General features: G+C 32.5%; 1 protein-coding gene across 1 annotated transcript; it reads right to left on the bottom strand.

The window, feature by feature from the left end:
• Positions 1–5002: 5002 nt before the first annotated feature.
• Positions 5003–18312, bottom strand: LOC130891607 (toll-like receptor Tollo). Its single transcript, XM_057796442.1, has 2 exons — positions 14901–18312; positions 5003–10411 (listed from the first exon to the last, which is right to left on the bottom strand). Exons 1-2 carry the CDS (start codon positions 18170–18172, stop codon positions 9718–9720), a joined length of 3966 nt encoding a protein of 1321 aa, XP_057652425.1. The 5' UTR covers positions 18173–18312; the 3' UTR covers positions 5003–9717.
• Positions 18313–26210: the final 7898 nt, after the last annotated feature.

Raw genomic sequence — 26210 nt, 5'->3', positions numbered from 1 at the left:
AAGAAACGACAAGCTCAACAGAACAAAACGCTGAAAGAAGATGGACAACTGGAAGCTATTCGAGGAGATAAATCCTAGCGAGGAATTAAGGAAACTCATTAAGTACACCAGAGGACTATAGGAAATACGGGAGACCGACAAGACAATTGGAATTAGGTTTGTCAAAAATTTTTTAAGAATATACAAAAAAACGTAAAAAGATACTGAATCACACATAAACAAATGACAAAAGAGAATGAAAAAGCTCAAAAAAAGGTTTCTGAGTATATCTTGCGTTCTTGCCGAAGAAGTTTGGAAAGGGTTTACCCGAGGCAGCGAAAACGAACACACAATTCGAAGACTAGATGTAGATAGATGTAGCCACCAGGATATCACTTAAAAAAAAGAGAAGACATCCCGAATTTCGTATAGAATGTAGGAGAAAAACCGCGATGCAAAATACGATGAGGACTTTTAGAATGACAGAGACTGCTAGAATGTCCTGCTTCGTATCCATCCGTGAATTTATCCGGGGCTCGATGCTTAGCGGGTTTCCGTAAAACCGTCACCGTATATATTTTATAGTACATTTTCAATTAAGTAATGCTGACTGTAGGAGGCAAAGAACGAGTCCAAAAATTCACTATAATCAATAACGACCCATTCAATTAAACTTTATTAGCTAATATCAATCAATTTAATCGAAAATGCTTTCCATGCCACTTAACGAAATGGATGCATAAGCAAAAAACTTCGATAGTCCGAAGACTCCAGCGAATCTCATATTTTTTTCGGTAAACACAAACAAGTACATTGATAAATCGATGAAACTGCAGATCCACGTTCATTCTCACATAAACCCTCAAATTCCATCACTTTTCCCCAAACTCACTTATAGATTGTCTTGTCAAAACAGAATAACCTTACCGCAAAAAACCGTAAACAAAAGGAATCTTAGTATCCATCACGCTATATCGAATCAGATAAAAGCCAAAAGGGCTATCCTTAGACTATAGTCATAAATTTTATTGATTTGACTGGAATACAAGAAATGTATCACATTTTTTGATGATTTCAGCCGTCTAGAAAAAAAAGCAGGTAGCCGTTTCGACTTGTGTGGTGCTACCTTTTCAAAATTTCAATAAGATATAATGGTGTCAGAGGCATTTCGATAATATTTAGTGTTAACAAAACGGACTTATACAAGGTGTAGTCATATTTTGTGGTAAAAAATAACTCGATCGAACATAATCTATATGTACAAAATATTTTACAGCTAGGGTTGCAAACATTTTTTCAACGAAATATAGTATTTTATGAAAAAAATATGAAAATAGACAAAGATACATTGAATTTTTTCCATTCCTCTTGAATTTGCCTGTCTTTTTTTACCTCTATATATCGAAGAAACTCTTATAAATCAAAGTTTTTCCAAAAAAAAACACAAATTAAACACACTATGTATGTAAAAAAAATGTCTTGTGATTTGTCACCGACACCGCGCACAAATTAGATAGCGTCGCCATGTGGATGGCTTGAAAGACAACAATCGAAATGATGAAGAGGACTGTTATAAAATTATTGATACACCAGATGCAATTGAAACTCCCGATCGATAACAAAGTTACAAAGACTCCTTTGATGGACTTTCATTCGAGGAATTTGTTAATTTCGATGAAGAACTCGGTATACTAAGCGATGCAGACATTGTCGCATTCGTTTCGCAAGGGGCAGAAGAGGATGATGACGAGGAAGAAGATAGCAATGTCGAGGATCAAATCCAACACTCCGTGATGCACGATGTGCCATAACCACCTTGAAGAAATTACTACAAAATAAAACAGCAATGAGTGATCGTGAAATCTAATCAAAAGTTGTCCTGGATTATTCATTGGATAAAGCGACATTTACTGGCAGTAAGCAGACAAAAATTTTGAATTTCTTCAAATCCCAAATGAAATTTAAAATATGTATTACTGTAATTTCATTTGATATTTAATACTGTACCGTATTTCATTTCATTATTGCAATTCGTAAGCTTTGTTTATTATGTATTATCTTTTTGTTACTCCATATTTTGCTCCAACATTCGCTTTGAATCATCGTCAATCATTTTGACGCAATAATAAGAAATGTGAAGTAATTTTGAGTGATTTTTAATGGTAAAAAAATAAAAATAAAAACATTGCAATAAAACCAAGTTTTCTTAAAAATAAAACTTGCATTCTAAACTATAATGTTCCTTTTTTGAAAACGCTAGTAGCGTGTATTTCCTCCTCTGGATGTAATTGTTGCTAACATTCTTCTGCGCATGTTTTCAATTAGGTGCTGCATCACTTCTTGAGGTATGTTCTCCCATTCCTCTAATGCCTCTTGCTCAAGTTTATTTAAATTTTGAAGAGATGGATTTCGACGACGAATGCGGCGTTTTCAAATCTCCCAGACATGCTCGATAGGATTCATATCTGAATTTCTTGGTGGCCAGTCCAGGGTATGAATGCCTACTTCGTTTAGGTAATTCAGAACATCTTCCGCAACGTGTGGTATAACATTATCATGCATTAAACGAAAATCATCAACAATGAATGGCCCAAACGGAACGACGTGATTTTCAAGAATGTCAGTTATATATCTTGCTGCGTTAAGGACGGGTCTAGGAAGAGAGTATCAAAACAAATTCCTCCCCAAAACATAATAGACCCTCCTTGGAACGACTCCCTGGGAATGACACAAGACTGCGCAAATCTTTCTCCTCGCCGTCTTCGAATTTGATTACATCCATCTGGACCTCTTAGACTGATTCTTGTCTTATCGGTAAATTTTCTAAATTCCAATCTAAATGTTGCCTTGCAAATCTTAGTCAAGCAACACGATGCAAAGGTGCCTGATGTGTAGACCAACATTTTCAAATGTCACGATTCGGTTGTAATACTGACGAGAATATTAATGACATTAGAATGAAACATAGTGACTAAAAATACCGTTTACAGTTAAGAATTTATATAGAAATCATTTATGTACTGATATGCATTGATAGAAAGTATCAATTAGATGGAAATCGGACGGCGCAAGAATTGGAGTTGATTTTAAAGGATTGGACTGTGAATATAAAAGAAGAGATTGTACAGATTTTGAAAAAACTACGGTGGAAACCATGTGGAACATAAGAAGTCAGCTATTACAAGATTGTAATTGACCCATTCTAAAATATTGTATTCAACAAGCGCGAACTATCCGTGATTCTATAGAACGAAGACCGCGATCAGATCCCTGCGTTAACTTCAGTAGAAATAATGAAAATGATAGATTAATAGAATGAAAATGGCCCTGAAGGGCTGCAACGGAAATTCTATTTTTTTGTATCGAATCAAACAACGATGGTTCTGTAACAAATCGAGTTGAATATAACCCTGTATTCAATGAGATAAGGTGGTTCGAGAATGTGTACTGAAAACATATTTTCAATAAAAAACAATGACAGCAACATTTATTTAAAATTTTTATATCAAAAAAGGGCGCAAATATTAAAATCAACAGATTATTCTTAAGAATAAATCATCGCTGGAACTTTGAAAATGATCACTGGTATAATAGTATGCCCATTGGAAGAAATACGATTCAAAATTGGTCAAAATCGTTTTTGTCCAAGAAATTGGCTTAAATATCAAGGAAAAGCTTATTGGAAACAAGCGACAAGTTTTGGAAATTCATTATAACATTTTTTCGAACAATTATCAATGTCCTTGGGTTATATCTACTGATAACATCATGCTTAGATTTGAAAGTAGAAACAAAAATACTTGAAACTTCGTGCTTCTTCTCTGTTTTATCATCCATTTTAATCCAAAGTGTAGTACAGAACAAATCAAAATTAAGGCATTATTATCATATAATATAATATATAGAAAATCCCGAATTAAATTCAAATTGCAATAATCTCTTTGGCATTTCCACTATGTGCGCATTTCGTAATGCATCTTACCATCAGCAGGTGTTTCATTTTATACCTCGTCTGACCTCATTAGTCATTTTGAAACAATTTAATGTTTAAAATCAAAAAGAGACGCTTTGCGATTGATCAGACACGATTCAATAGAATTAATTTAGTTAAGCATTAGATTTAGATATTTATACTGTGAAATGGAAACGAATTTTTAATATTCTCTTTCGTAGTCGATATTTAATGAAATAGACTGCATGATATCGAAATAAATTCAAATTGTCAACAACCCTGTTATTATTATTCATACAATTTTCATAAGACGCTATATAATATTTTTTTTCTGGTAAAACACCTTGATAAATAAATGCCGTAAGAATTTTCGATACCCTAAAAATAACATGAATGACTTACACAATGAAAAAACTCAATTTAACGGAAAGAAATCCACCTGCTATATCATCACGTCCTTATATTGCCGTAAAATTAAAAATAATGGCCTATATTACTTTTCTATTGTATACAACGGTTCCAATTTCATACAAAAACGATTAAACGACAAACAGTTAATAATTTAGAAGTTCTACCTAAACTCAGGTAAACCAAATTCATTTTTTTCACCTTTTTCTTGAAAACCAGAAGCGCATAGGGCGCAATTTCAATTGATCCACTGAACGGTATATCAACTTGTACTTGATCATAATATATTGTGTTTTCTATGAAACGAATCCCTGATATGTAAATTTCTATTTCTAATTTGTTACATTAAACACCAAAAAATTACCCTAAAATCAATCCTGTAGAGAAAAAATTTCCACAATCAAGGACATTTCTAGAAAAAACTAAATGAAAATAAAAAGAAAGCAACGAGTTTCGGAAAAAACAAATCTGAGAAAATACTAGTAGTCAAGTCAAGTTCAAAGGATGTTGCTTCTAAATTAGTTGTAATTGGGTCCAATAAAAAACTTTTACGTTACTAAATAATATATTTTGATTCTCTCCTGTTGAAATATTTATGCGTATTCAATAACTTTGTCTACGTTTTTTCCTGAAAACCAATAACAGTAAAAATAAAAACTACAATTTATATGAAAAAATTCGATTTATTCTCATAAATTAAGAGATATTTCACATATTTAACAGTCTTGACTTAAATATCAGTAAGATTAAAATTATATACAAAGTACTTAAAAATAATGACTATTAAGCGTTCAGTAATTAAAAGATCGAGTTAAAAATATCGAAACGATCTCACTTGTTAAAAATATCATTAGATTAGACTAATCCAACTAATCAACTACAAACTATGGATGAATCACGAAATTAGGTACTAAACTTGTTGCCCAGTACGCACCGCAAGTATTAAATTAAATATAATTACAAGTAAACAAGGACTTTTAGTATTAAAATTAAGTTTATTAGAGAAAAAACGTCTTTTACTTAATGAAACTGTTGATAATAATCGAGTAATTGTTTTTCAGCAAACAATTTTCGTAAAGTAGATAATTGTCTTTCATTGGAATTTTTGAAGAGATTAATTAGTTATCTTCCTCCCACTTCATTCCAGAAATTCCTTCATCTACCTGTCTACACTTCAAGCAAAAGTAAATTTTGATAAATTTGTGCTGATTTTATTCTTTATATTCGCTGTTCGTTCTACAACTGCCAGGTTGAGAGTTGCCACAACAACCGAACAAACTCAACCTCAACTCAAACATCTGGGTATTTAGTTGATGGCCGCAACCATCCCGGATTTCCATAGACAAGTCCCAACCTTATCTTTAAGATATATAGAATTCTGATTTAATTTATAATCACTTTTATTCGTTGTCCTCTTTTGGATACGCTGGTTAATGCGGATTTTTCATTTTTTTCAATAAACTTGTTTGTTGCTAACTTTCGAGTTTTTGAAGAATTTAATTTGTTATCTACCTTCCACTCCATTCAATAAAACCTGGAAATTGATTCAAATTTTTCCACTACCTCTCTACAATTCAAGCAAAAGTGAATTTGGATAAATTTGTGGTGATTTTATTTTTTATATTTGCTGTTTTAGTTAAGTCTTTAAGCTTCACAAAACAGTGAAAGATTATTTTTAAAACAAGACTAGAAGAGTCAGAAAAATAAATTTTAGACAATCTAGTAAACAGTAACTTTTTTTACACCAGCTGTTATTTTGACGTGAGAATTTTCGTACAAAAATTAGGGTGAATTGCAGTATATTTACGACATAAGGAGATAAGTTTTCATCAAATTTTATGTAAAAAAAAGGTTTTGTGCCTAAAAGATATGAAGTAAAAGCGGTTTTTTGAATTTCCCACATGAATTTTGAAGATATGAGAAAAAAGTGTAAACACAAAAGTTGTATATCTTCTTATTACCTACAACTTTGCTATTTGACTTTTTCCCATAAGTTTCGTAGTTTTACCGGAAATCGAGATAAACTATTTTTTAACCTTAAAAACTCATCCCTTTTCCGTTCCGAACTTTAGATCGCCCGTAAATTAGTTTTCCTTTTATGTTTATTATATACTATTTCAATGGGTTCCATCCTACTATTATTTTTTTGGTTTCAAAAATTATCGACCCCGGTCTACCACTATTTCAGTAAATTTTCTAAATAAACCATTTCGAAGCGTCTTCTTCAAAACTAGCTATTGAATTATTTATAAATGATTATTTTATTGCTAATTTATATACGGATTATTTTTTTTTAATCTTCAATGTAATTTATTACATAGAATATGAAAATAGAGGACATTTTTTATGATATAGTTGTAAAATACAGGTTTCGTCGCTTTTAGTGACAGTTAAATGGGAACAGCTGTTTGAAATGTCGTCTCATTTCACACCTCGATTTTAAGAATAAAATTAATAGAAATTTTATAGAGTCGTTTGAAAGTTGATAGCAACAAGAACAGAATTATAGTTCTTCAAATATCAAATACTTCGATTTCATAAATACGAACGGCACTCATACCAAATTATGAAATGAAAAATAATGTTTACTCCCCGTATAAAATTCAGTAAATATCTAACAAAACGTCAGTCCACGTGGACTTCATTTTGCCAGAAAGAAAAACGAATTGGGTACAAAAATGGCTCAGTTCATGTCTGGTACTCTGTTTAAACCAAACTACCTTATAGGCACGTACATTTTACTCGTCTATTTACGTTTTATAATTTACTATTCAGTTGTAACAAGTTTCTAAGTTCCAATACTTTCTCGCATAAGATATAAATATTTTTAAAAGTATTTATAAGAAGAATAAATTTATAAAATGAGGTTTCTACGTCCATGGTAGGTCAAATAAAATTGTCGGCAAGGGTTTCTAATAATCTGCAATTGATATTAGAAGAACTATAACCATTTTTATACTTCCAAAGATACTTATAGTTTGTAGTCAAATCTCTAGAAAACTGAAATTTTATAACTTCGAACTTAGTCATCACACACTAAAAGTTTGATTCGATTTCGATATGTTTAACGTTTCCTTTTTTATTAGTATATCGTAAATTACAAATAAATATTAATCTCGTTCGAATATATACAAAATATACAACATAATTTTCACTATTTGACATAATAATTCAAATCTAATTATATCCGAAAATGTTATTTATAGAATATATAGAATATAATATCAGAAACTTACGCAGTATATTAAGTGAAAACAGCCTTTTTAAATTCGGACCAGTCGAAAATTGAGAACTGAAATTTCCAAATAACGCCATAATGTCAAATATTTGAATTTTGTTTTTTTATACTTGAATTATACAGAAAAAAATGATAGAAAGTGGCATAAAACTTGTTGAAAAAACGTTAGAACACTCAAAACGGCTTCAGACCTAATACAGCGCTACGTAATTTTAAAAAAAGACATATGTCTAAAAAAAACAATTAAATAATCAGGAGAAAACTCTCGATGAGATAGATAGTCCGGTGAAATGTTCCATGGATCTTGCGTTTATCTGGGAACACCAAGAAACTTTTAGGTTGTATAGGAAGGCTCAGAATTTGTGGGGTAAGCCCAAAAAATGATTTGGTATCTCTGAATACGAACTATTAACAAAACCTTAAGAAAACATAGAATCAAAATTTGACATGAAGATAAATGAGACGAAAACATTTTATTGCATTTTGAGTCACGACAAAAAATAAATGAGATACACATAAAAGGAACAAATCCGCAATAAGTAAATAGCTACAAGTACATAGGGTTTAATAGAGGAGATAACAAAAAATGGACCCCAACACATATAAGAAGACTAGAAGGTAAAAAGAGACAGGATTAGAAATAATACATACAAGAATGAGAGAAGACAAAATGATTAGAACAGTATAGGGTGCATAAAAAAAGGAAAACCAAGAAAAACCAAGAAAGTAATGGATAGAAAAGGTTGAATAGCTTAGGATTGAGTGTTCAAAATATATGCTTGAATGCACCAATTGATAGACTTAATAACACCTCTTCGTCATTGTTCATTCATAAAAAAAATGTTCAAGAAAATCCACCGTTACTTTTGCGATAAAAATGCGATTTGTAAAATTTAAACAATTTAGTAGTAATATGTGGCAAAATACTTATAGTAAAATCATGAAAATTTCCGCGTTTGGATTTTCGAATACGATCTTTTTAACTAAAATATTTGGCCGGCTCTACCGGAAATCGACTATAACTTTGTTATTTTGTATAGAACAATCTATATATTAATACATTTTTGAAATCTACGTAAAATTTTAGTATACTTTTGTCTAAAACTTTTTTCAAAAAATGCATACTTTTTGAGTTATTAATTTTTTTGTAAAAAATTTTACCGTTACAGATCCTTTATTATTATAATTATACAAAGATACCCTTAAAGGTATGAAAAGGGTCAGACGTATTTGAATCTATGTTGAAAAATTTTTCATGTTATACAGGGTGTGTATAAAAAGTGATCAAAGTTTAACTTCATAAATATCAAATTTCTTTATTTTTTTTTAAATAGAACCACTCGGTTTTTACTATTTTAATGCATTCAGAGGTAAGAAATAAGTAAATTCATGTACACTTTCCTTTACCTAAACCTTACCGTTATTATAAAATTTAGACCACACCTTCACCTCTAGAAATTAATAGAAAACATTTAATATCTGGATAACGGTACGGTTTAGGTATAGTACACACGAATTTGTCTCAATATTTACCCTTGAATGCATTAAAATATAAAAAAACGGGTGGTTCTATTTAAAAAAAAAGGAATTTGATATTTATGAAGTTAAACTTTGATCACTTTTTATACACACCCTGTATAACATGAAAAATTTTTCAACATAGATTCAAATACGTTTAAAATTGCTAAAAGCAATTGAACAGAAACCATTTTCATATCTTTAAAGGTATCCACGTAAAAAATAAATTTATAAGGGTCTGCAGTGGTCATATTTTTTACAAAAAAATTAATAACTCAAAAAGTATGCTTTTTTCGAAAAAAATTTTTAGACAAAAATATACTAAAATTTTACGTAAATTTCAAAAATGTACTAACATATAGGGCGTTTCATTTAAAATAACAAAGTTACAGTCGACTTCCGGTAGAATCGGAATTCGGCCATCTTTGAAAACATTTCAGTTAAAAAGATCGTATCCGAAAACTCATACATAGAAACTTTCATGATTCTACTATGAATATTTTACCATATACAGATAGTTTTATCTCGTCATGGGACACCCTGTATAATTGCCTGTATAAATAATAAATTTGAATCCTCAACCGACTGGCCTAATAATTGAAAAATTATCTATGCCCCCGATTTAAACGAAATACGTTCTAGTAGGGGGCGGAGCATCTGGGATGGTGGAATAAACATGATGCGGTATTTCATTCCTCGAAGGCGGGTACTGACTGTACTGCGGAGGTCGCCCATCAATTGACACGTAACTATGATTCAATTGTTCAGAACCATAATGTTGACTACTAGAACTAGACCCCGCTTCATCTTCAGTACTACGCGCAGATTCTCCAGACACGTACGTACTTTGTGTTGGGGTTGGTGTTAAAGCTACCGCGTGCACCCCCGGCATCGGCTGGTATTTACACCAAGAATCGTGTGCTGTGGGGGCGGGAGTGTAGCGCGTGGGAGGTTTACACCTAATCTCTGGAGGCTTCTTATTTCTTCTAGCAGTCGAACCGTGAATTACATCAGGCATTGCGTACCTTAGTTTCTCCCAGAATCGTCTTTCTCCCCATCTGGTAACTGTGCAAGCTCTTAGCAAAGCTCTCAATTCGGGATCCATCGGTTCCAAAGGATCGCCGTTCAGAATACAAATTAGTTTTTGTCGATACGTTGTCCTGAGTGCAGCTTGAAGAGCAGCTCGAAATTCAGGACGAGACCATTCGTTGCAGATAAGTAATGGGGATACTACCAGTACTACTCTTTTAGAAGCGTCGGCCGCTCCAACCATAGCATCGGCGAGATAGGACGCGCCACCCATTAGGTGTAGATCTCTGTAACAAAACAGAAATTTATTACATTTCGTTGAATGTATAAACAGCAGTTTATAATGTGAAAATAAATATAAAAATCAAATGGTATTGTATGACGAGTCAATTTCAACTGCTAATCAAATATATAAAAAAATACAAAATTATATAATGAAATAACCAATCTTTCCAAATAACTAATTATCCAAAAAAAATTCCACTATTTTAGCTGTTTTGTCAAAGTCGATGTTGTCAGCAATTTTATTTTCGATGGATGAGTTTGTCAATCTGACCAGGCAAAAAAGATTTTAGTTATAAATTCATAACAAAGCATAAAACCATCTGATTTAGAGTCTACAGTTAATTTTAATTAGAAATTACCACATAGTTTGGTGTTTTCTGAATCTAATATTGTTTTGAAAAAGTCCAAAACTCCACGTACTTATTCAATTGTTAGAATATTTCATTGACTGAAACGAAAGTGGTGTCTTTTTCGTCCTCTTTCAATAGCACCAGGTCCTATTCAATCCTCTACGTTTGGCCCTCTTCCTGAATCTTCCTGAGAAACTGAACTCCAGCTCTGGTACCACCTCTTTGGTGGTCTGCCTACAAGTCTGCGTGTGTTCGGTCTTTGAGTTTTGCCCATCTGTTTTCTGGCATTCTTTCTACGTGATCCCTCCAGAATCTTTTTTGTGCCCTGACCCATCTCATCACATCCTGTACACTCAATTCTTCTCTTATGTCATCACTCCTTATTCGGTCCCTGAGGGTGACTTCCTTGATGGTTCGCAGTATTTTTATCTCTGTGGTTCTCATTCTTCTCTTTATAAAGTGTTGTCCAAAGTACAGTCAAAAAATTCAACCTTGATTTTTTTCTGGAAATGTTACAGACTCACTCTGACGCTGTTGCTCTGAACACAGGTTGAATTTCGAGTTCTTTAGCCATTTCCTTCGCAGTTAAAACTGTTTTTCTATGATGCTCCAAAAATGTGCAGCATTTTCTAAACATTTCTGTGCATTTACCGAAATCCTTATCTGTTGATTGAATTTTAGGAATATTCAGACAAGTACGTCCCGGTCAAATAAATCGCCAGCAGAGCCCCTTTATGCCTGGTGCCCTGAGCAGGATCTATTGATTATCTGCACTCCATTATTTCATGGTAACTAGTAACTAATGCTTTAACCCAGTTTAACAAATCAAATTTCTATCAGAGTTTTGATCAGAGTTAATAAGAGCAATCACGTGTTGTTCACACGTCCTATTCTGATGGAAATTTTTCTCAACTAAGTGAAACTTTGAGATTAGAAAACAAAAAAAAATCGTTGGGTGTCACATCTGGTGAATACGGTGGGTGATTTAATGTCCTGATGGTGACGCACTTCCATTTTCTGCAAATTGTTTATTATAGATGCCTAAAATCCTTCTGCTATTATTACTTGTTAAAAAAGGTCGATGAACAAAAGCTAGACGTCTAAAATGGCTGGATGGCTGGAATTTTAGTGAGAATATCTGAACGCATGCGTAAATATATCAGTCGTAGAATTTTTGAACAAGCCTCGTAGGTCCATTGTTCGATAATAGTCTACTGAACTGGGTCAAATCTCGGAGTTCAATACCAAACTTGTGTCCTTTCGTCAATACCTGGTGCCGGTGCTAACAACAACCGATAAAATGGTCGGGTAAATCATGGGGTTTAAATATTATTAATCCCTGTTCGTGTGCAGTCTTATAAACTCGTAAGTATTGAATAAATGCGGTGGGATACACAAACTCAAAAAATATTTGTTATGGTCTCTCCATAACAAAGATTATATGTAAAATTTGAAATCTAAAACGAAAATTGTTGATTCTGTGCAAAGATTTCATGGATTTAATCAAAAATAATTTTGAAAAGCTATCGTTGGGTTGCAATTGAAGTGAATAACATTAGTGGAACAAGGAAAATAAAATCACTACAGAACAAAGTATGACGTAGTATTTTAACAAATTAGAGTTTTTCGCACAAATTCTAGGTTCTAGGTCAATATTTGAAGCTGTTACTTTAGAGAATCGAGTGAAGTATGTAGTTGTGCTTGAACCACACTTTTTATATACTACAGTGGATAGCTAAAACGTCGATTTATTACTTTGTACCATTTAAGTTGATTATTTAATATCTTGAGTATTTATAGAATTTCTACAAAACGATAATTTCTGAATTCGATAATAATAATTATTCAATACTGTTAAAAGCCTTTTGAAGCAGTAAACGGAAAATGTATGAGCGATCTGACACTCTCGAGAAACTTTTTTTAGAGTATAGAAGAGTTTAATGTAACATTAATAGTATATAAAACGTCAAAAGCAATTACATGATTATATAAAAGCGAAGTACGTTAAACCAATTGATTATTTATTCAGAAAGTCACCATATTTTGAGATTACGACTACTAAAACGATTAAAAAGTAGATAAACCTATGTTTGTCATCTAAATCTACAATAAGATAACAAATTGCTTCCCTACGTTTGTTAAAGGAAATGTATTAGTTGAGGAAACAATCAAGTATCAATGATACTTGATAAATGAAGCATAAAATGAAATTAATGATGATATTAGAAATATGAGATTTTTATATAATATTTAAATAGTTATTAAGGTTAGTCTTGGGCTTCCATGTGTCGTTTTGGTGTTAAATAATGTCATGGTTTTGCTGGGTCTAGTGTTGGCCTCACACTATTTTGGTAAAATTTCCAAAGGAGGCTACTTTTTAAAGAAAAAATTCAAAAATAACCAGTTTTGCAAGTAATTCAAAGTCAATAGATAATTGAGAAGACAGGAATGTAGTGTGAGGTCACGGTCTTGCAGAGTCCAGTGTTGGTCATACACTTTTTTGGTAAAATTTTCACAAGAGGCAATTTTTAAAAGAAAATTTTCAAAAATAACCAGTTTAGTAAGTAATTATGGTGAATAAATGATTAAGAAGACAGGAATGTAGTGTGAGGTCACGGTCTTGCAGAGTCCAGTCTTGTTATTGAATTAAGATTCTTGCAAGTCCTGCACTTCTCTGGAACGTTTCTACAAGAGGCAATTTTTCGAAGAAAATTGAGGAATAACCAGTTTGTAAGTAATTCAAAGGCAATAAATGATTAAGAAGACAGGAATGTAGTGTGAGGTCACGGTCTTGCAGAGTCCAGTCTTGTTATTGAATTAAGATTCTTGCAAGTCCTGCACTTCTCTGGAACGTTTCTACAGGAGGCAATTTTTCGAAGAAATTTCAAGAATAACCAGTTTTTTAAGTAATTCAAAGTAAATAAATGATTAAGAAATCAAGAATATAGTATGAAGTCACGGTCTTTCAGAGTCCAGTCTCAGTCTTGTTATTGCATTAAGATTCTTGCAAATCCTGCACTTGTTTGATAACGTTTCCACAGGAGGCAATTTTTTGAAGAAAATTTAAAGAATAACCTTCTTTGCAAGTTATTCAAAGAAAATAAATGATCAAGAAATGTTGTTATAAATATATATATGAATCTGTAAAAATATTATTTTTTTAAAAACGTTTAATTAAAAATTGTAGGGTAGTGGCAAAAAATCATGATTATAGTGTTTGCAGGATTATAAGTCAGGTTTCAAGTAAACTCGAATTATTTCAATCATATTCGGTCTCTATAACGAAGAGAAAACAAATATTAAAGTACTAAATGTTACAATTTGATAAAAAGTTGTAAAACGGAAGCCCTACAACCAAAACTTTTTTAAGTACTACTTTCGATAGAACAAGGCAAGGATGATTGTTGGACTCTTCACTATATTTTGAAGGTACAAACAGCTATTTGAAAATTTTATGAAATCATCAGTTTTCACAAATAATAAAGAAAAATTAATTATTATTAATAATAAATTTGTAATAAATTCATTATTAAATTAGAATGAAACTATATAGTTTTCAAGATTTTTTTGTGAATTTTGTATGAAAAGACCAGGCCAGGATGATGCTCTCATTCATCAATTTTCAAAAAAATATTTTTCCTTTATATTTCGACCCTCGAAAAAGACCACATCTTGGCATTGCAAAAGTCTTGGTCTTGCACACCTACAGCTGGTCTTGATCTAGATTTTCCTGCAAGACCAAGTTGAGTATCACTATATTATTAATATAATGTGAAATCTAGCGATCCATCAAATTTTATTTTGACTATTCAAAACAGTTGTAAATAATGTATGGACTGTCTAATAATCTTCAAAAATATATGGTTAATAAATAGAAGTAATTTTCTAGTGACCTATATTGTTAATAAAATTCGTTAAAACCACATAATAATAATTTTTCCAATTTTTCACTGCTTAGACCTTTTAATATATTTTTCTTGATAGAGCTATGTAACTTAGCTATACAAAAAGCAAAAACTGAATATAAAATAAAACGATAATCCTAGAAAAACTATGAATAACATATTCAAGGAAGAAAATAAACCTAAAATTAGTTGACGAGATATTAAAATAACTAAAATATAAAATTTTAAAAAGTTACCTGTAATGTAGACATAACGTATGGCCCAGTTGTTCCAGTTCGGGCGCAATCACCCTAGACGCGAGATCCTCGTCTTTGTGACTGTACACCATGTAGCAATCGTAGAGTCTGTCGCTGTCGTCATCGCCGTCACGTTCACTGCTGACGTCTTGGAAAATTCTCACCCCGTACTTAGAATGCGCCCACAATTTAACTTCCTGCCGAAAAACGAACATGATGGCTACCAATAAACACACGATAATCACCGCCACTAGAGTAGCCGCCAAAAGCGGTACGTAACTACCGCCTCCGAATAACTGATGGCTTTTCAAAACATCACGTTGAATTACCGAAGTTGCGATAGCGTTGTCCATATACTCGCAACGATGAATAACATCGGCGACAGTCTCGGAATTGTCTAAATCGGCACAGTACATTTTAGCGGGATTTCCACCTGTCTCTCGAATCCAGGCTACGAGACGATTCAGGGTATTGCAATCGCAAGACCACTTGTTGCCGTCGAGGGTAACACGAGGATGCGAAACCGTTTCTACTTCAGTCCACGGGACGAAATCCACGATTTTATTTTCGTCCAATTTCAACACTTCCAGTTTACGCATTTTTTTAAATGTATTATTATTAACGTAACTTATTTCGTTGTGATCTAAATAGAGTTCGTTAATATTTTCTAATTGATCGAATTCGAAGCCGCGTAACTCTTCCAATTTATTATTTTCCATGTGAAGAATTTTCAAAGAGTTGGCTCCGTTAAAAGTTCTATTGTGTAAAGCTTTAACGTTGCTGTTATTCAAAAACAAAACTTCGAGTTTTTTCTTTCCGATGAAAACGTGACTACCCAACTCGCCTAGATCATTACCGTCTAGATAAATTTCAGTAGCGTCCATAGGAATCTTCTCGGGAACGTTGGTGTAATCGGCGTTACTACAATCCACTACGTTCGAACTCCAAGTATGATCGTGATAGCAAGTACAACGATCCGGACACGTCATTTCACAATCACAAGCGTCGAAATCGCAACAGTGACAAACCGGAAAACAGTGGGCCTCGTAAGGGCATAAAAAGTTCGAAGGTTTTAAAGATAATAGAGGTTGTGGAGGCGCGCCTCTCGAATGGGCTAATTCACACGTGACCGCATCCAAATCAAGCACTTGAGGGTATTGTCTCAAGTTACTCAAATGATTAATTCTCAAGAGCCATTCCATCTTACAATCGCAATAAAAAGGGTTGTCTCCGATATAAAATTGCGGTAAATCTTTTTCATTAGTTACCGGACTCAAACTTAGCGCTGCCAAATCGAGAAACTTTATTTCGTTTCCGTACAAAACCACTTTTTCTAAATCTTTCTTATTGTTGAACGTGTTAGCATGCACTGTCGTTATCTTGTTGTTGTTTAAAAATAGAGTTTCTACACTGTCGGGTACTGAATTTTCTTTTATTTCCGTTATTAAATTATAACTGGCATCCAACATTTTTATTTTCAAATTGTTTCTGACGTCGTAGTAATTCGCTAATTCGGGTACTTGGTTATCGTGCATATCTAACCATTCGAGACTGACAGGTAAATGACTGAAATCGAACCATAACAATTTATTCGATGAAACGTTCAACCAAACGAGAGTTTTTAAATTCGTAAATACACCACTAATATCGGTAAGTTCGTTGGAATCTAACCGTATCGCTTTCAACGTAGGATTACTGGAAAACGCACTTTGTTCTACAAATTTGATTTTATTCGAAGCTAAATTCAACACTTGCAAAGACGGTAAAGTAGAAAAAGCGTCTCTCGAAATATTCACAATATGATTGTCGACTAACCTTAAACCGTACAACATTTCTAGACCTTCGAACGAACCATTAGTCACGGATTTGATATGGTTTTTACCCAAATCTAAAGTTCTTAAGAATCGTAATTGTCCGATACCGGGCGGCACTGTACCTAAAATATTTCCGTTCAGGATCAAATCTTGTAAATTCGTCACGTTTTCGAATGCTCTGGGGTGTATATATTCTATTTCGTTGGAATCTAACAGTAGTTGATTTAGAGCGTACATTCCAGAAAAGTGGTAACTTTCGATACGTACCAAATTATTATGTGTCAATATTAGAGCGTGTAAATTTTTTAATTCCGCAAACACACCTTCTGCTATCGTACTTATTTTATTATATTCCAAATTTAAAATTTGTAACGTGTATAAATCTCTAAATAACATAGAATCGATTTTAGTCAAATGATTATTAGCTAGATTGAGTACTACTAATCTAACCAATCCTAAGAAAGTATCTCTTTTCACCCAATGACTCGTCAATTCGTTATAAGATAAATCCAAAACTTGAAGTTGATCTAATCCTTCTAAAAGTCCCGGAGCTAAGACACTAAGGGAGTTGTTGTGTAAATAGAGATGCCTCAACTCTCTAGTGCTTTGGAATAATTCAGGTGGTAAACCAACGAGACAGTTACTTGATAAATTTAAGGAGTTTAACGAAGTTAAACCGACAAATGCACGTTCTCCCAAAGTCGAAATCGCGTTGTTTTCCAAATGAAGTTCTTCCAAAGATCTTAACGCCGAAAATCCGTTATCTAACAAGGATATTATATCGTTGTTGGATAAATCCAAAACTTCTAAATTACTAGCGCAAGCTGTACCTGGAGCTAATGGCCCACTTCCCCAATCGGAAAATCCTAAAGCCGATGCGTTTTGTAGTTTATTTCTCGTCAAATTCAAATGATTCAAATTAAACAAAGGACAAAACAATTCTTGAGGTATGCTCCAAATATTATTATCGGCTAAATCTAATCTTCTTACGTCTGCTAATCCTCTGAAGCTATCGGGATGTAATTCTAAATTCATAGCTGACCATTCTGAATTATGCGATCTGAGAGATAATTTCCTCAGGTGTCTGAGTTGAGAAAAAGCTCCGGCTGGAATAGTTCGAATTTTGCAGTTTTCCATTCTTAAATCTTTCAAATGTTTTAAAGACGATAAAAAACTACCTTGTCGAGCTGTTTCTAAGGAACTTTCAAAAAATAGCACATCGTTACATTCTAACATTAATACTGATACTCGATCTGAATCCGCTTGTGTCAAATTTCTAATTACGAGTTCGACACTATTTATAGTCCTAATTTGACAGTAGAGCACTGGTTCTTCTTCACTTACATTCGAATCAATTAGTTGCATCTGCCATTCACAACCTCTCGGTGGAACGTCAATATTATTAAAACTTTTTCCAAACACAGTCACTAAAAAACCACCGAATATTAACCAATACATTGTTACGAAAATTTACGTTCAACAGTTCATTAATATAAATAAAGTCCTTTAGTTAAATCATCACAGACATTTACAATCGCGCGTGAGATTATAAAACTACGAACTAAGCGTCCATTCTACTGAACAGTCTCGACTGAACTGAAGTTCAGATGTTTCAAGAACTGTTGCCTACTACTGTCGGAGTGAAGGAAATCTCAACTCCACCTACTTTTACCCCTTCTTTCTATTCCCGCTGTTATGCTGCGTTGTGAATGGATAAAGTCACGTGGAGTTTACAAAATTTTACAATGTGCAAATTGCGAATAGGTCCCCACCTAGTAATTATTTTTAATTGGCACTTGGGTACTGCATGTTTTCAAAGTAAGAAATAACATTTGTGTTTATTATTTGACTGACAGAAATTGCAGTGCTAGAGAACTTTTCAACAGCATAACTCATGACACCCTGTTGATTAATCGATGTTTTTTTGTCTTTTACGATTTAGTAAATACACAGTTTACGGATTTTATCACTTTAGAATTGAAGGAGTAAGAACCGAAAGGGTCCAAGTGCCTTTATTTTCATTTGGAGATATTAGAAGTCAAAGTTAGTTGATTATTGTAAAATCTGTGCCCTACATTTCGTTTAGTATTTTCACCTGACTTTGGAACGTATAGTTTACTTAAATTTTTAATACCTCTCGATTATTTTCATTTAAATGTTGCATTTTTTCATAAAAATGTCATTTAGACACCTTTGGTTCAAAATTGGTCTTACAAGAATACAATTTAGTATTATAAAGTAAATTATGTTTAAATAGACAACAAAAAATGATATTTAATCCTCATAGTTGGAGTAGAGTTCAAATTATTCATCTGTTTATTCTTTTTGAACATTTTCTTCCACAAGTGCTTTCCATGGTTTATTTTTTCCGTAATTTTATATTTTCGCGGTTTCGCATTTTTTGGCTAGGTATAGAAAATCGAAAAATCATCCGATTTCGATGAATTTTTCTCTTAATCTTCGTTTTTATGGCAGATTTACGAAAAAAATTGAGGGAATACAATAAATTTAAACTTATTTTGGTTTCAGGGCTTTAAATGCTCATGAAAATGCACTTAATCACTTATAATTGTTGATAACTTTTTTCCAAATAATCAAATGAAGTTGTTTTATTTTTTTTCGTAATCTACACAAAAAAACGAATAAATTGAAACAAAAATTATACAAAAATGTTGATTTATCATGATTTTACAATTAAAAGTAATAAAAATTTCTATTAAAATTGATATTTTCTCACATATAATCATAACTAATCATTAAAATTATATGAACAACAATATTCTTAAAATTATTTATTGTAATCAAGTGTACAAAAATTCTGAATTTTTAGCACACCCCCCCTAATCTAACCTAACCTAACATAACCTAATCCAAACTAACCTAACCTAACCGAAAGTATAAAATTATCATTTTTTCTCTTTCTTTTATTTTTGGTTTTTTCATGAGCAAGGCTTTGATCAACAAAAGCTACATAAGACTCTTCCACTTTACATATGCTATTTTCCAGGGGGCTACAAAAAAACGTTTGTTCAAATTACCCAGAGATAAATTTGGTTTCCCTGCTTCAGATATTTTGTTACACTGAAACTTCTTTTTTTACTCTTTTTTCGTTTAGCAGTTAAATCTTAGCCTGCTTTCTTTTTTGCTTCTTCTATCCATTTATGTTTTTGCTCAGTTTTCTGGTTATTTTTGGGGGAACTGTAATAAAAAACGACCCATATTATATATTGATACATTTGCCATATTTTTTGTTACTATCATGCAAATAACCTACCACATTTTCCATACCATTATTGTCGCAATCAACAGCAATAACAATTCGTATAAATTTCAAATTATTATGAACAAATTTAGGAAAAAAACTAATATTCGTTAAAACCTACTGTTTAGGTAGTATGGAATAAGATTTTTTTTGTTTACGCTAAACTGTTGGTTTTACCATTATCAGTCTGTTTGGGTCGAGGCTTAACCTATTTTTATAACTTATGGATAACCGTTGGCACAAGAAGGTCACGAGTTATGACAAAGTTTGGCACAAACCATGGAGCATCTACGATAATTCGTAGGATCTTCAATTGGAATCGTTCCAGAATTTCAATATTGGATTTGGCTGCTGATACCCATAATGGGACTTCGTAAGTCGATATGGGCTTTATAGATCAGTACTTTGTTTATTAAAGATAATTGGGAATATGTATGTGTTTCCTCCAGGTTAATCACTTGTCTAAGTGCCAAGATATTTGACATCATCACGTTGTGGTAGGGCTTGATTGGTTACTTGGACTGATTTCGATTCGTTTGTTTCAAAGCATCATTTCTTCGGCCATTTTTCTGTTTGGTTGAGATGGAACTGTTATGAATTTGATGCAATTATAGGATATCTTTGGGTTCCTAGTATATCAGAGTCATCTGCAAACGTAGCTGCTAGTACATCATTGTTAGTTGTTAGATCTGCCGTGAAGATGAGGTAAAGCAGCGGTCCCTGGACACTACCTTGAGGAATTCGGTGTTTATTTTGTAAAGTGGTGTTTGTTCATCATCGTAGTTAACAAAGAAATATCGATCATGGTGGTAGGAATGAAGGATTTGGTATTAATAAATAGGAAGGATTTTCTGATTTTAAATAAAAATGCCAAACTTTGTCAAATGCTTGATTGATGTCTAAAAATATGACAGAAAAATATTTTCTATTTTCAAAATATTCGTTCATTTTTAGTTACACGATGAACTTAAAATATATGAATAATGCTATAAATGATTGAATGAAATTTTCATAAATGTACCTGAGCTAATAGTTTTCAGATTTTAATCGGTTTTTAAAACCTATACAGAAAAATGTTTAGATAAACCAAGATTACTGTGTATTAAATATTCTTTGGCCGTATCATACAATGTTTTCAGTAAGGGGTTGGAAATCTTGCTTTATTTTAATTCACAAAATCCCTCCCCAATAAATTTAATCGAAAATACACTTATAGGTGTTTCCAATTAGGAATGAGGTCCAAGTTGTGTATTCTTAACTTTTCTTAAGTGGGAAATCTATTGTGAATATTAAATGTGATAATGGAAAATTTGGAAAAGCCGCACAAACGCCGAAAAACCGTTCCTTTAACAGTTGATATAAAAACACTTACGACAAAGTGGAATTGATTAATAGTACGCTTGGTGTTGGTGATTGGACGAATTTCAAACAGCAAGTTAAGCTCCAGGAACACCAAATTCTAAAGAGAAAATCGAAGCCAAGAAGTCAGCTACATACCCACATACAAAACGAGTGAAAAAATTAGTCAAAGAATGAGTCAAAACGCGGAAAATGGTGAAAATACAGTTCCAAAAAACCGATTGTTATTGAGAGATTGATAGTTGGAATCGCAAATATTTTTATATTTTCCTGTCTTTTTTTCAAATTATTTGTAATGCACTTACCTATAAATTATCACTTATCATCATGTTTAAAAAATTGAACCAAAACGAAAATTTTCGATTACAAAATTTACTTAAAAATTAATAAACACTGTTAAATAATCTGTAGCGATAGAATGGAAATTTATTTATATGAAAATTGATACAAAATCTTGTTGTTTGCAACACCCAACATAAAAACAGTTTGTTTTCTCTCATTAAAACCCGCGCATTGTACTTAATCGAAGAACTAGTATCAAATTTTTTAATATTTATAAAAGACTTTTGATAAAAATCACACGCGGAATAGATTAAAGCAAAAGTTTTGATGCCAACTATTTCACAATCCCATCACTAAAATTCATAGATCCATAATTAGGACAGGATTGGATTACTTTAAAAAGGAAACAGATGGTCGGTGTTTGAAATAATAATACGTTTCGGAATATTTAGGTCAATAGTATATTAATTAGATTAGAAGAAGTTCTGTTATGCAACTTATTTATAGAATTTATGTACAGCGATTTCATTCAAAACTGTAGTATTGCCAAAAAATAAGCTGAGACATTCTTCCCAACAACTTTCGAAGTCACATTTCGAGAAGTACCAGAAAGAGATTACATTCATTGAAACTAAGGGCAAGAATGGATTCAAGAGCTCAGAGTTTAGGTTTTACAACAATGGCTTAACGTTCGTTTTTCCGACGTGTCCCGATTTGGTTTCCACAGTGATAGTCAGCGGGAGAGGGTCTGGAGAAGCCCAGGTAGACAGGAACGACTCAATTTTTGTTCCCAATCAAGGTGGATCCTTGTCTTATTGTCACTGAGCCCTTGCGCAATGAATATGGCGCAAATTTCATTTTTCAAGATGATGATGCCAGATCGCATCGCACGGAAATGGTACAAAACATCCCAGAGGAAGGAATTGGCCAACAAATTCATCAGACTTGAATCCTATTGAACATTGGCAGTGCAATATCCAATCGAGAGAACCCCCTGTAACCTGACTGCTGCCGTTTAAGAAGAATGAGACAATATGTTATCGATAACTTGATTTGTGAGATGCCGAGACGCGTTCGCCAGTTGATTACAAGAAAAGGCGTTGTTTCTTTATTACTTTATATATTTGTCTCAAAATAAAAATTTTCACACTTCAATATTTAGCACAATTTTTATTACTGTCTTTACTGTATATTGAATGATATGTGGTGCTATTGAAGAATTCTCAAAATCCCATAGACTGCACATAATAATAATCAGATGGTACCCAGACAGCTGAATAAGGATCGAGAACTCCTAAATATCATAAAACCAAAAAAGTTGAGGGCAGAACAACTGTTCTGAGTTGAGAAAAATTTGACCAAATTATCATGGAAGTAGCCCGAGCTTGAAGACACCGAAAGATAAAAAGAAGAGAACCAAAAACCGTGCCAGACTTATAGAGGAATAACCCTACTGAATATCATAGACCAAAGAATTAAAACCACCTAAGAGAGGCACAAAATTGACCACAATTAAGCCGCCCAAAATGAGATCTTCATAATAGAATGACTACAAGGAAATTGACAGACGTGGAAAATAAAACTATGTATCAAGAAGATATTTCTTTAAAATGAAAATTTCCAACTGTTTGTTGGAAATAAAGAGTTTGAACAGTTTGTAGCTGATGTAGTTTGAAGAGCAAGTATCGAAAAGCTATCACAATATAAACATGATGAAAGCTGTAATGGAAAAAGAAGGCAATAAGAAACCTCGAAATAAATAAGAAGTAAGTAAATACGATACATAAGATGCTCTTAGAAAAGCGAAATACAAGCAGCAGAAAAATGGAATTCCTCATATATCAATGGATAGAATTTAGAAAGAAAAACGAAGAGAAGAATTAGATGGATCAAGTTTTTAGCCCAAAAATAAGAAAACTTGTGACGAGTTATCATTTTTCTTATTTTACAAATGTTTGGACGCAAATTAAATTCTCTGGAACTTTATAATAACGAAGAATGTTGTTTTTAGCCGGTTAATTATTCGACTACGTCCAAGTATTGTCTATATACCAAAGAAATGAGGATCAAAAATGCTTATCTATAACATATTACGCTTTTTTAAATATCAGCGACGTTAATTTCAGACTATTAAATATTTTCATTAAACTAACAGTTTAAACAGTTTTAATGACTTTCAGTTTCATATTTGTATCGCCATCTATTGTTACCTAATTTGTCAGTACACACAGATGAAAAAGGCAACTGCTATCTATTATTCGCGGCCATATTTTATGCACTAAGTTTCCTATATACAATCAGCAGAAAATACTGCAGATTTCTGTACAGATTTAATGTAAAGTAGGATAACAACCATAGAGGGCGCCACGAGCCGTAGTTGTATGTCGAAAATCCAATTATTCAATATATTTACATCGATTTAAAAGCACTAAAATTTGAAACAAAAGCAAGAGTCTCCCATGATTTGAAAGCGATTACGAAATTGCATTATATTATTCCCTAATTTTGTGTTTTTTTAAACTATAAAAGATGTTCACAGACTTAATATTTCTTATATAAAAATAATTGTTTCTATAAACTAATGGACTATTTTTAAATATATTTTTCATAAAACGATGTTGAATTCGAATGCTAATAATAGAATAAACAATGAATTAATTACGCCTATTAACTTCATTAGTCGATAGATTCCATTAAAAGTTTTCGAATCATGGAAAGAATATCTTTAACGGTTTGGCTATCGTCCGCTAGATGCCACAGTAAATAGTTGTTAGAAATAAATAAATAGAAGTAATAGTTTTTGCTGTTTTATTTCAATATTATTTATTTTTTCTTTATTTCTTGAACGCAACAATGATTGATAAGTTTGGTACCCTTCCGCATAGAAAGGGATGAACAAATACATATCCAAAAACATAATTTCGTTCTTTTATATATTTTTCATTATTATTCAAAACATTTAATTGCATTCAAAACAAATCAAAGTGACTTCTTCTAACTATATATTTTAAACTGAGCTGAAGGGGAAAAACATCGTGCTGATTTTGAATTTACCTCACGTTCATCGTTTGGCGTTCCGATTGCAGAAAATATATTTTGAAGTGGTGGTGAATTTACCTTCAAAACTACTGCTTTGTGTTTCGCCGGTTGTAGACGAGGCAAACTCACATTGTTACTGAAGGAACATTCTTTGACGGTGAAAAAAGCATATTAGTGTAAACACGACGTGAAAATCATTTTCATTGAACAAGTTAATGTTGATTTAATCACTGAAAATTGATGAATTCAAATATATATTTATCAAGCAACCACCATCTCTAGGTCTGGTCAGGTACATCTGGGACAATCCTTGTATTTGCACAGTTACAAATTTTTTTCGTTGAACCGATAAAGGAAAATGATAATCACCACTCGACAAAAATCGAGAATATACAAAAAATATATAAATAACTAACGTTTTGAAATAATAAGCAAAGAAGACCACGGCGTAATAGCCAGGAAATCATCAATCACTTTGACATTGTTATACTTCTTAAGCTGTTTCTATATAAGGCATTTTTACGGAACGGAAGTTTTTTCGTAACTCAAAAATGCATGTCATGAATGATAATAGAAAGCAAATCCCCCCAATGACATTATGAATACTTTTAACGTAATTTAGAAAATTATACAAAACCGAAATAATAGTCAAAGTTCACTTCTTTTTAAAGTTTCATTTCGTAATTTACTCGTATTTCGTATGTATTCTGTTACCACATCACAAAACTTTTATTCTGAACTTTGAGGGTAATTTTTAACGGTCTTGAACAACCGCATCCATAAAACTTGTAGGTGCTATAACCAAATTAATTCCCAACTCATTGAACATACCCGAATTTTCCGCATCAGCGAACTACCTCCATTGAAAGCAGAGGACAGAAAACAACGAACCCTCATCAAAACATTGTGATTCTCATCCACCACAAGACGTTTTCCCAAAACTCTTTCCAGCCCTGCGATATCTTACTAAATCACCCCCATAAACTCCATTAACCCAATTTAATAACTCAGTGGTCAAGTTTAAACCCTGAGGCGCTCTATAGAGCACGAACTATCAAGTATTTAACAGACTTAAGGCAAAGGATATAAATCCCACCCGCAGCAGCGTCCTTTTGTTATTAATTAAAGGAACAATAATATCGATCACGTGATTGTTATCATAATATAATAATAGTAGTAACCAAAAACAATTGATAATAAAATATAATAATGATAAAATGGAATTTGACCATAAATAATTTTTGTTTTGGATTTTTCTTTTATATAGAACGTCTATGATTATTACATAATAGGTCTGATTGTGTTTTCTAGAAAGGAATTAAGCCGTCAAAACATGTCAAACATAACCTAACAAATTTCATGATCGCGATCGTCTCGGAAAGGAAATTAGTTTCAATTTGTTTGGATTGAATTTTGGATTTAAACGTATTAATTGGCAAGTTTTGATGAAGCCTAGTGAAGGCGTGAGTTGAGGAAACTGTGTGTCGATAGGCTTTGTATTTAATTTACTGGAATATTGTTTTACCTAACTTTGTATCTATAGTCAACATGAAA

This window comes from Diorhabda carinulata, chromosome 3 (assembly GCF_026250575.1).
Source record: "Diorhabda carinulata isolate Delta chromosome 3, icDioCari1.1, whole genome shotgun sequence".
Taxonomy (NCBI): Eukaryota; Metazoa; Arthropoda; class Insecta; order Coleoptera; family Chrysomelidae; genus Diorhabda; species Diorhabda carinulata.
Note: the sequence above shows the minus strand (reverse complement) of the source record. Positions and strands in the feature narration are given on the sequence as shown.

Excerpts from the sequence above, each read along its gene's own strand:
- LOC130891607 (XM_057796442.1), bottom strand. The coding sequence starts at position 18,172 with ATGTATTGGTTAATATTCGGTGGTTTTTTAGTGACTGTGTTTGGAAAA. Across the intron at positions 10,412-14,900 it reads ACGTTATGTCTACATTACAG|AGATCTACACCTAATGGGTG; the intron begins GTAACTTTTTAA and ends GTTTTGTTACAG.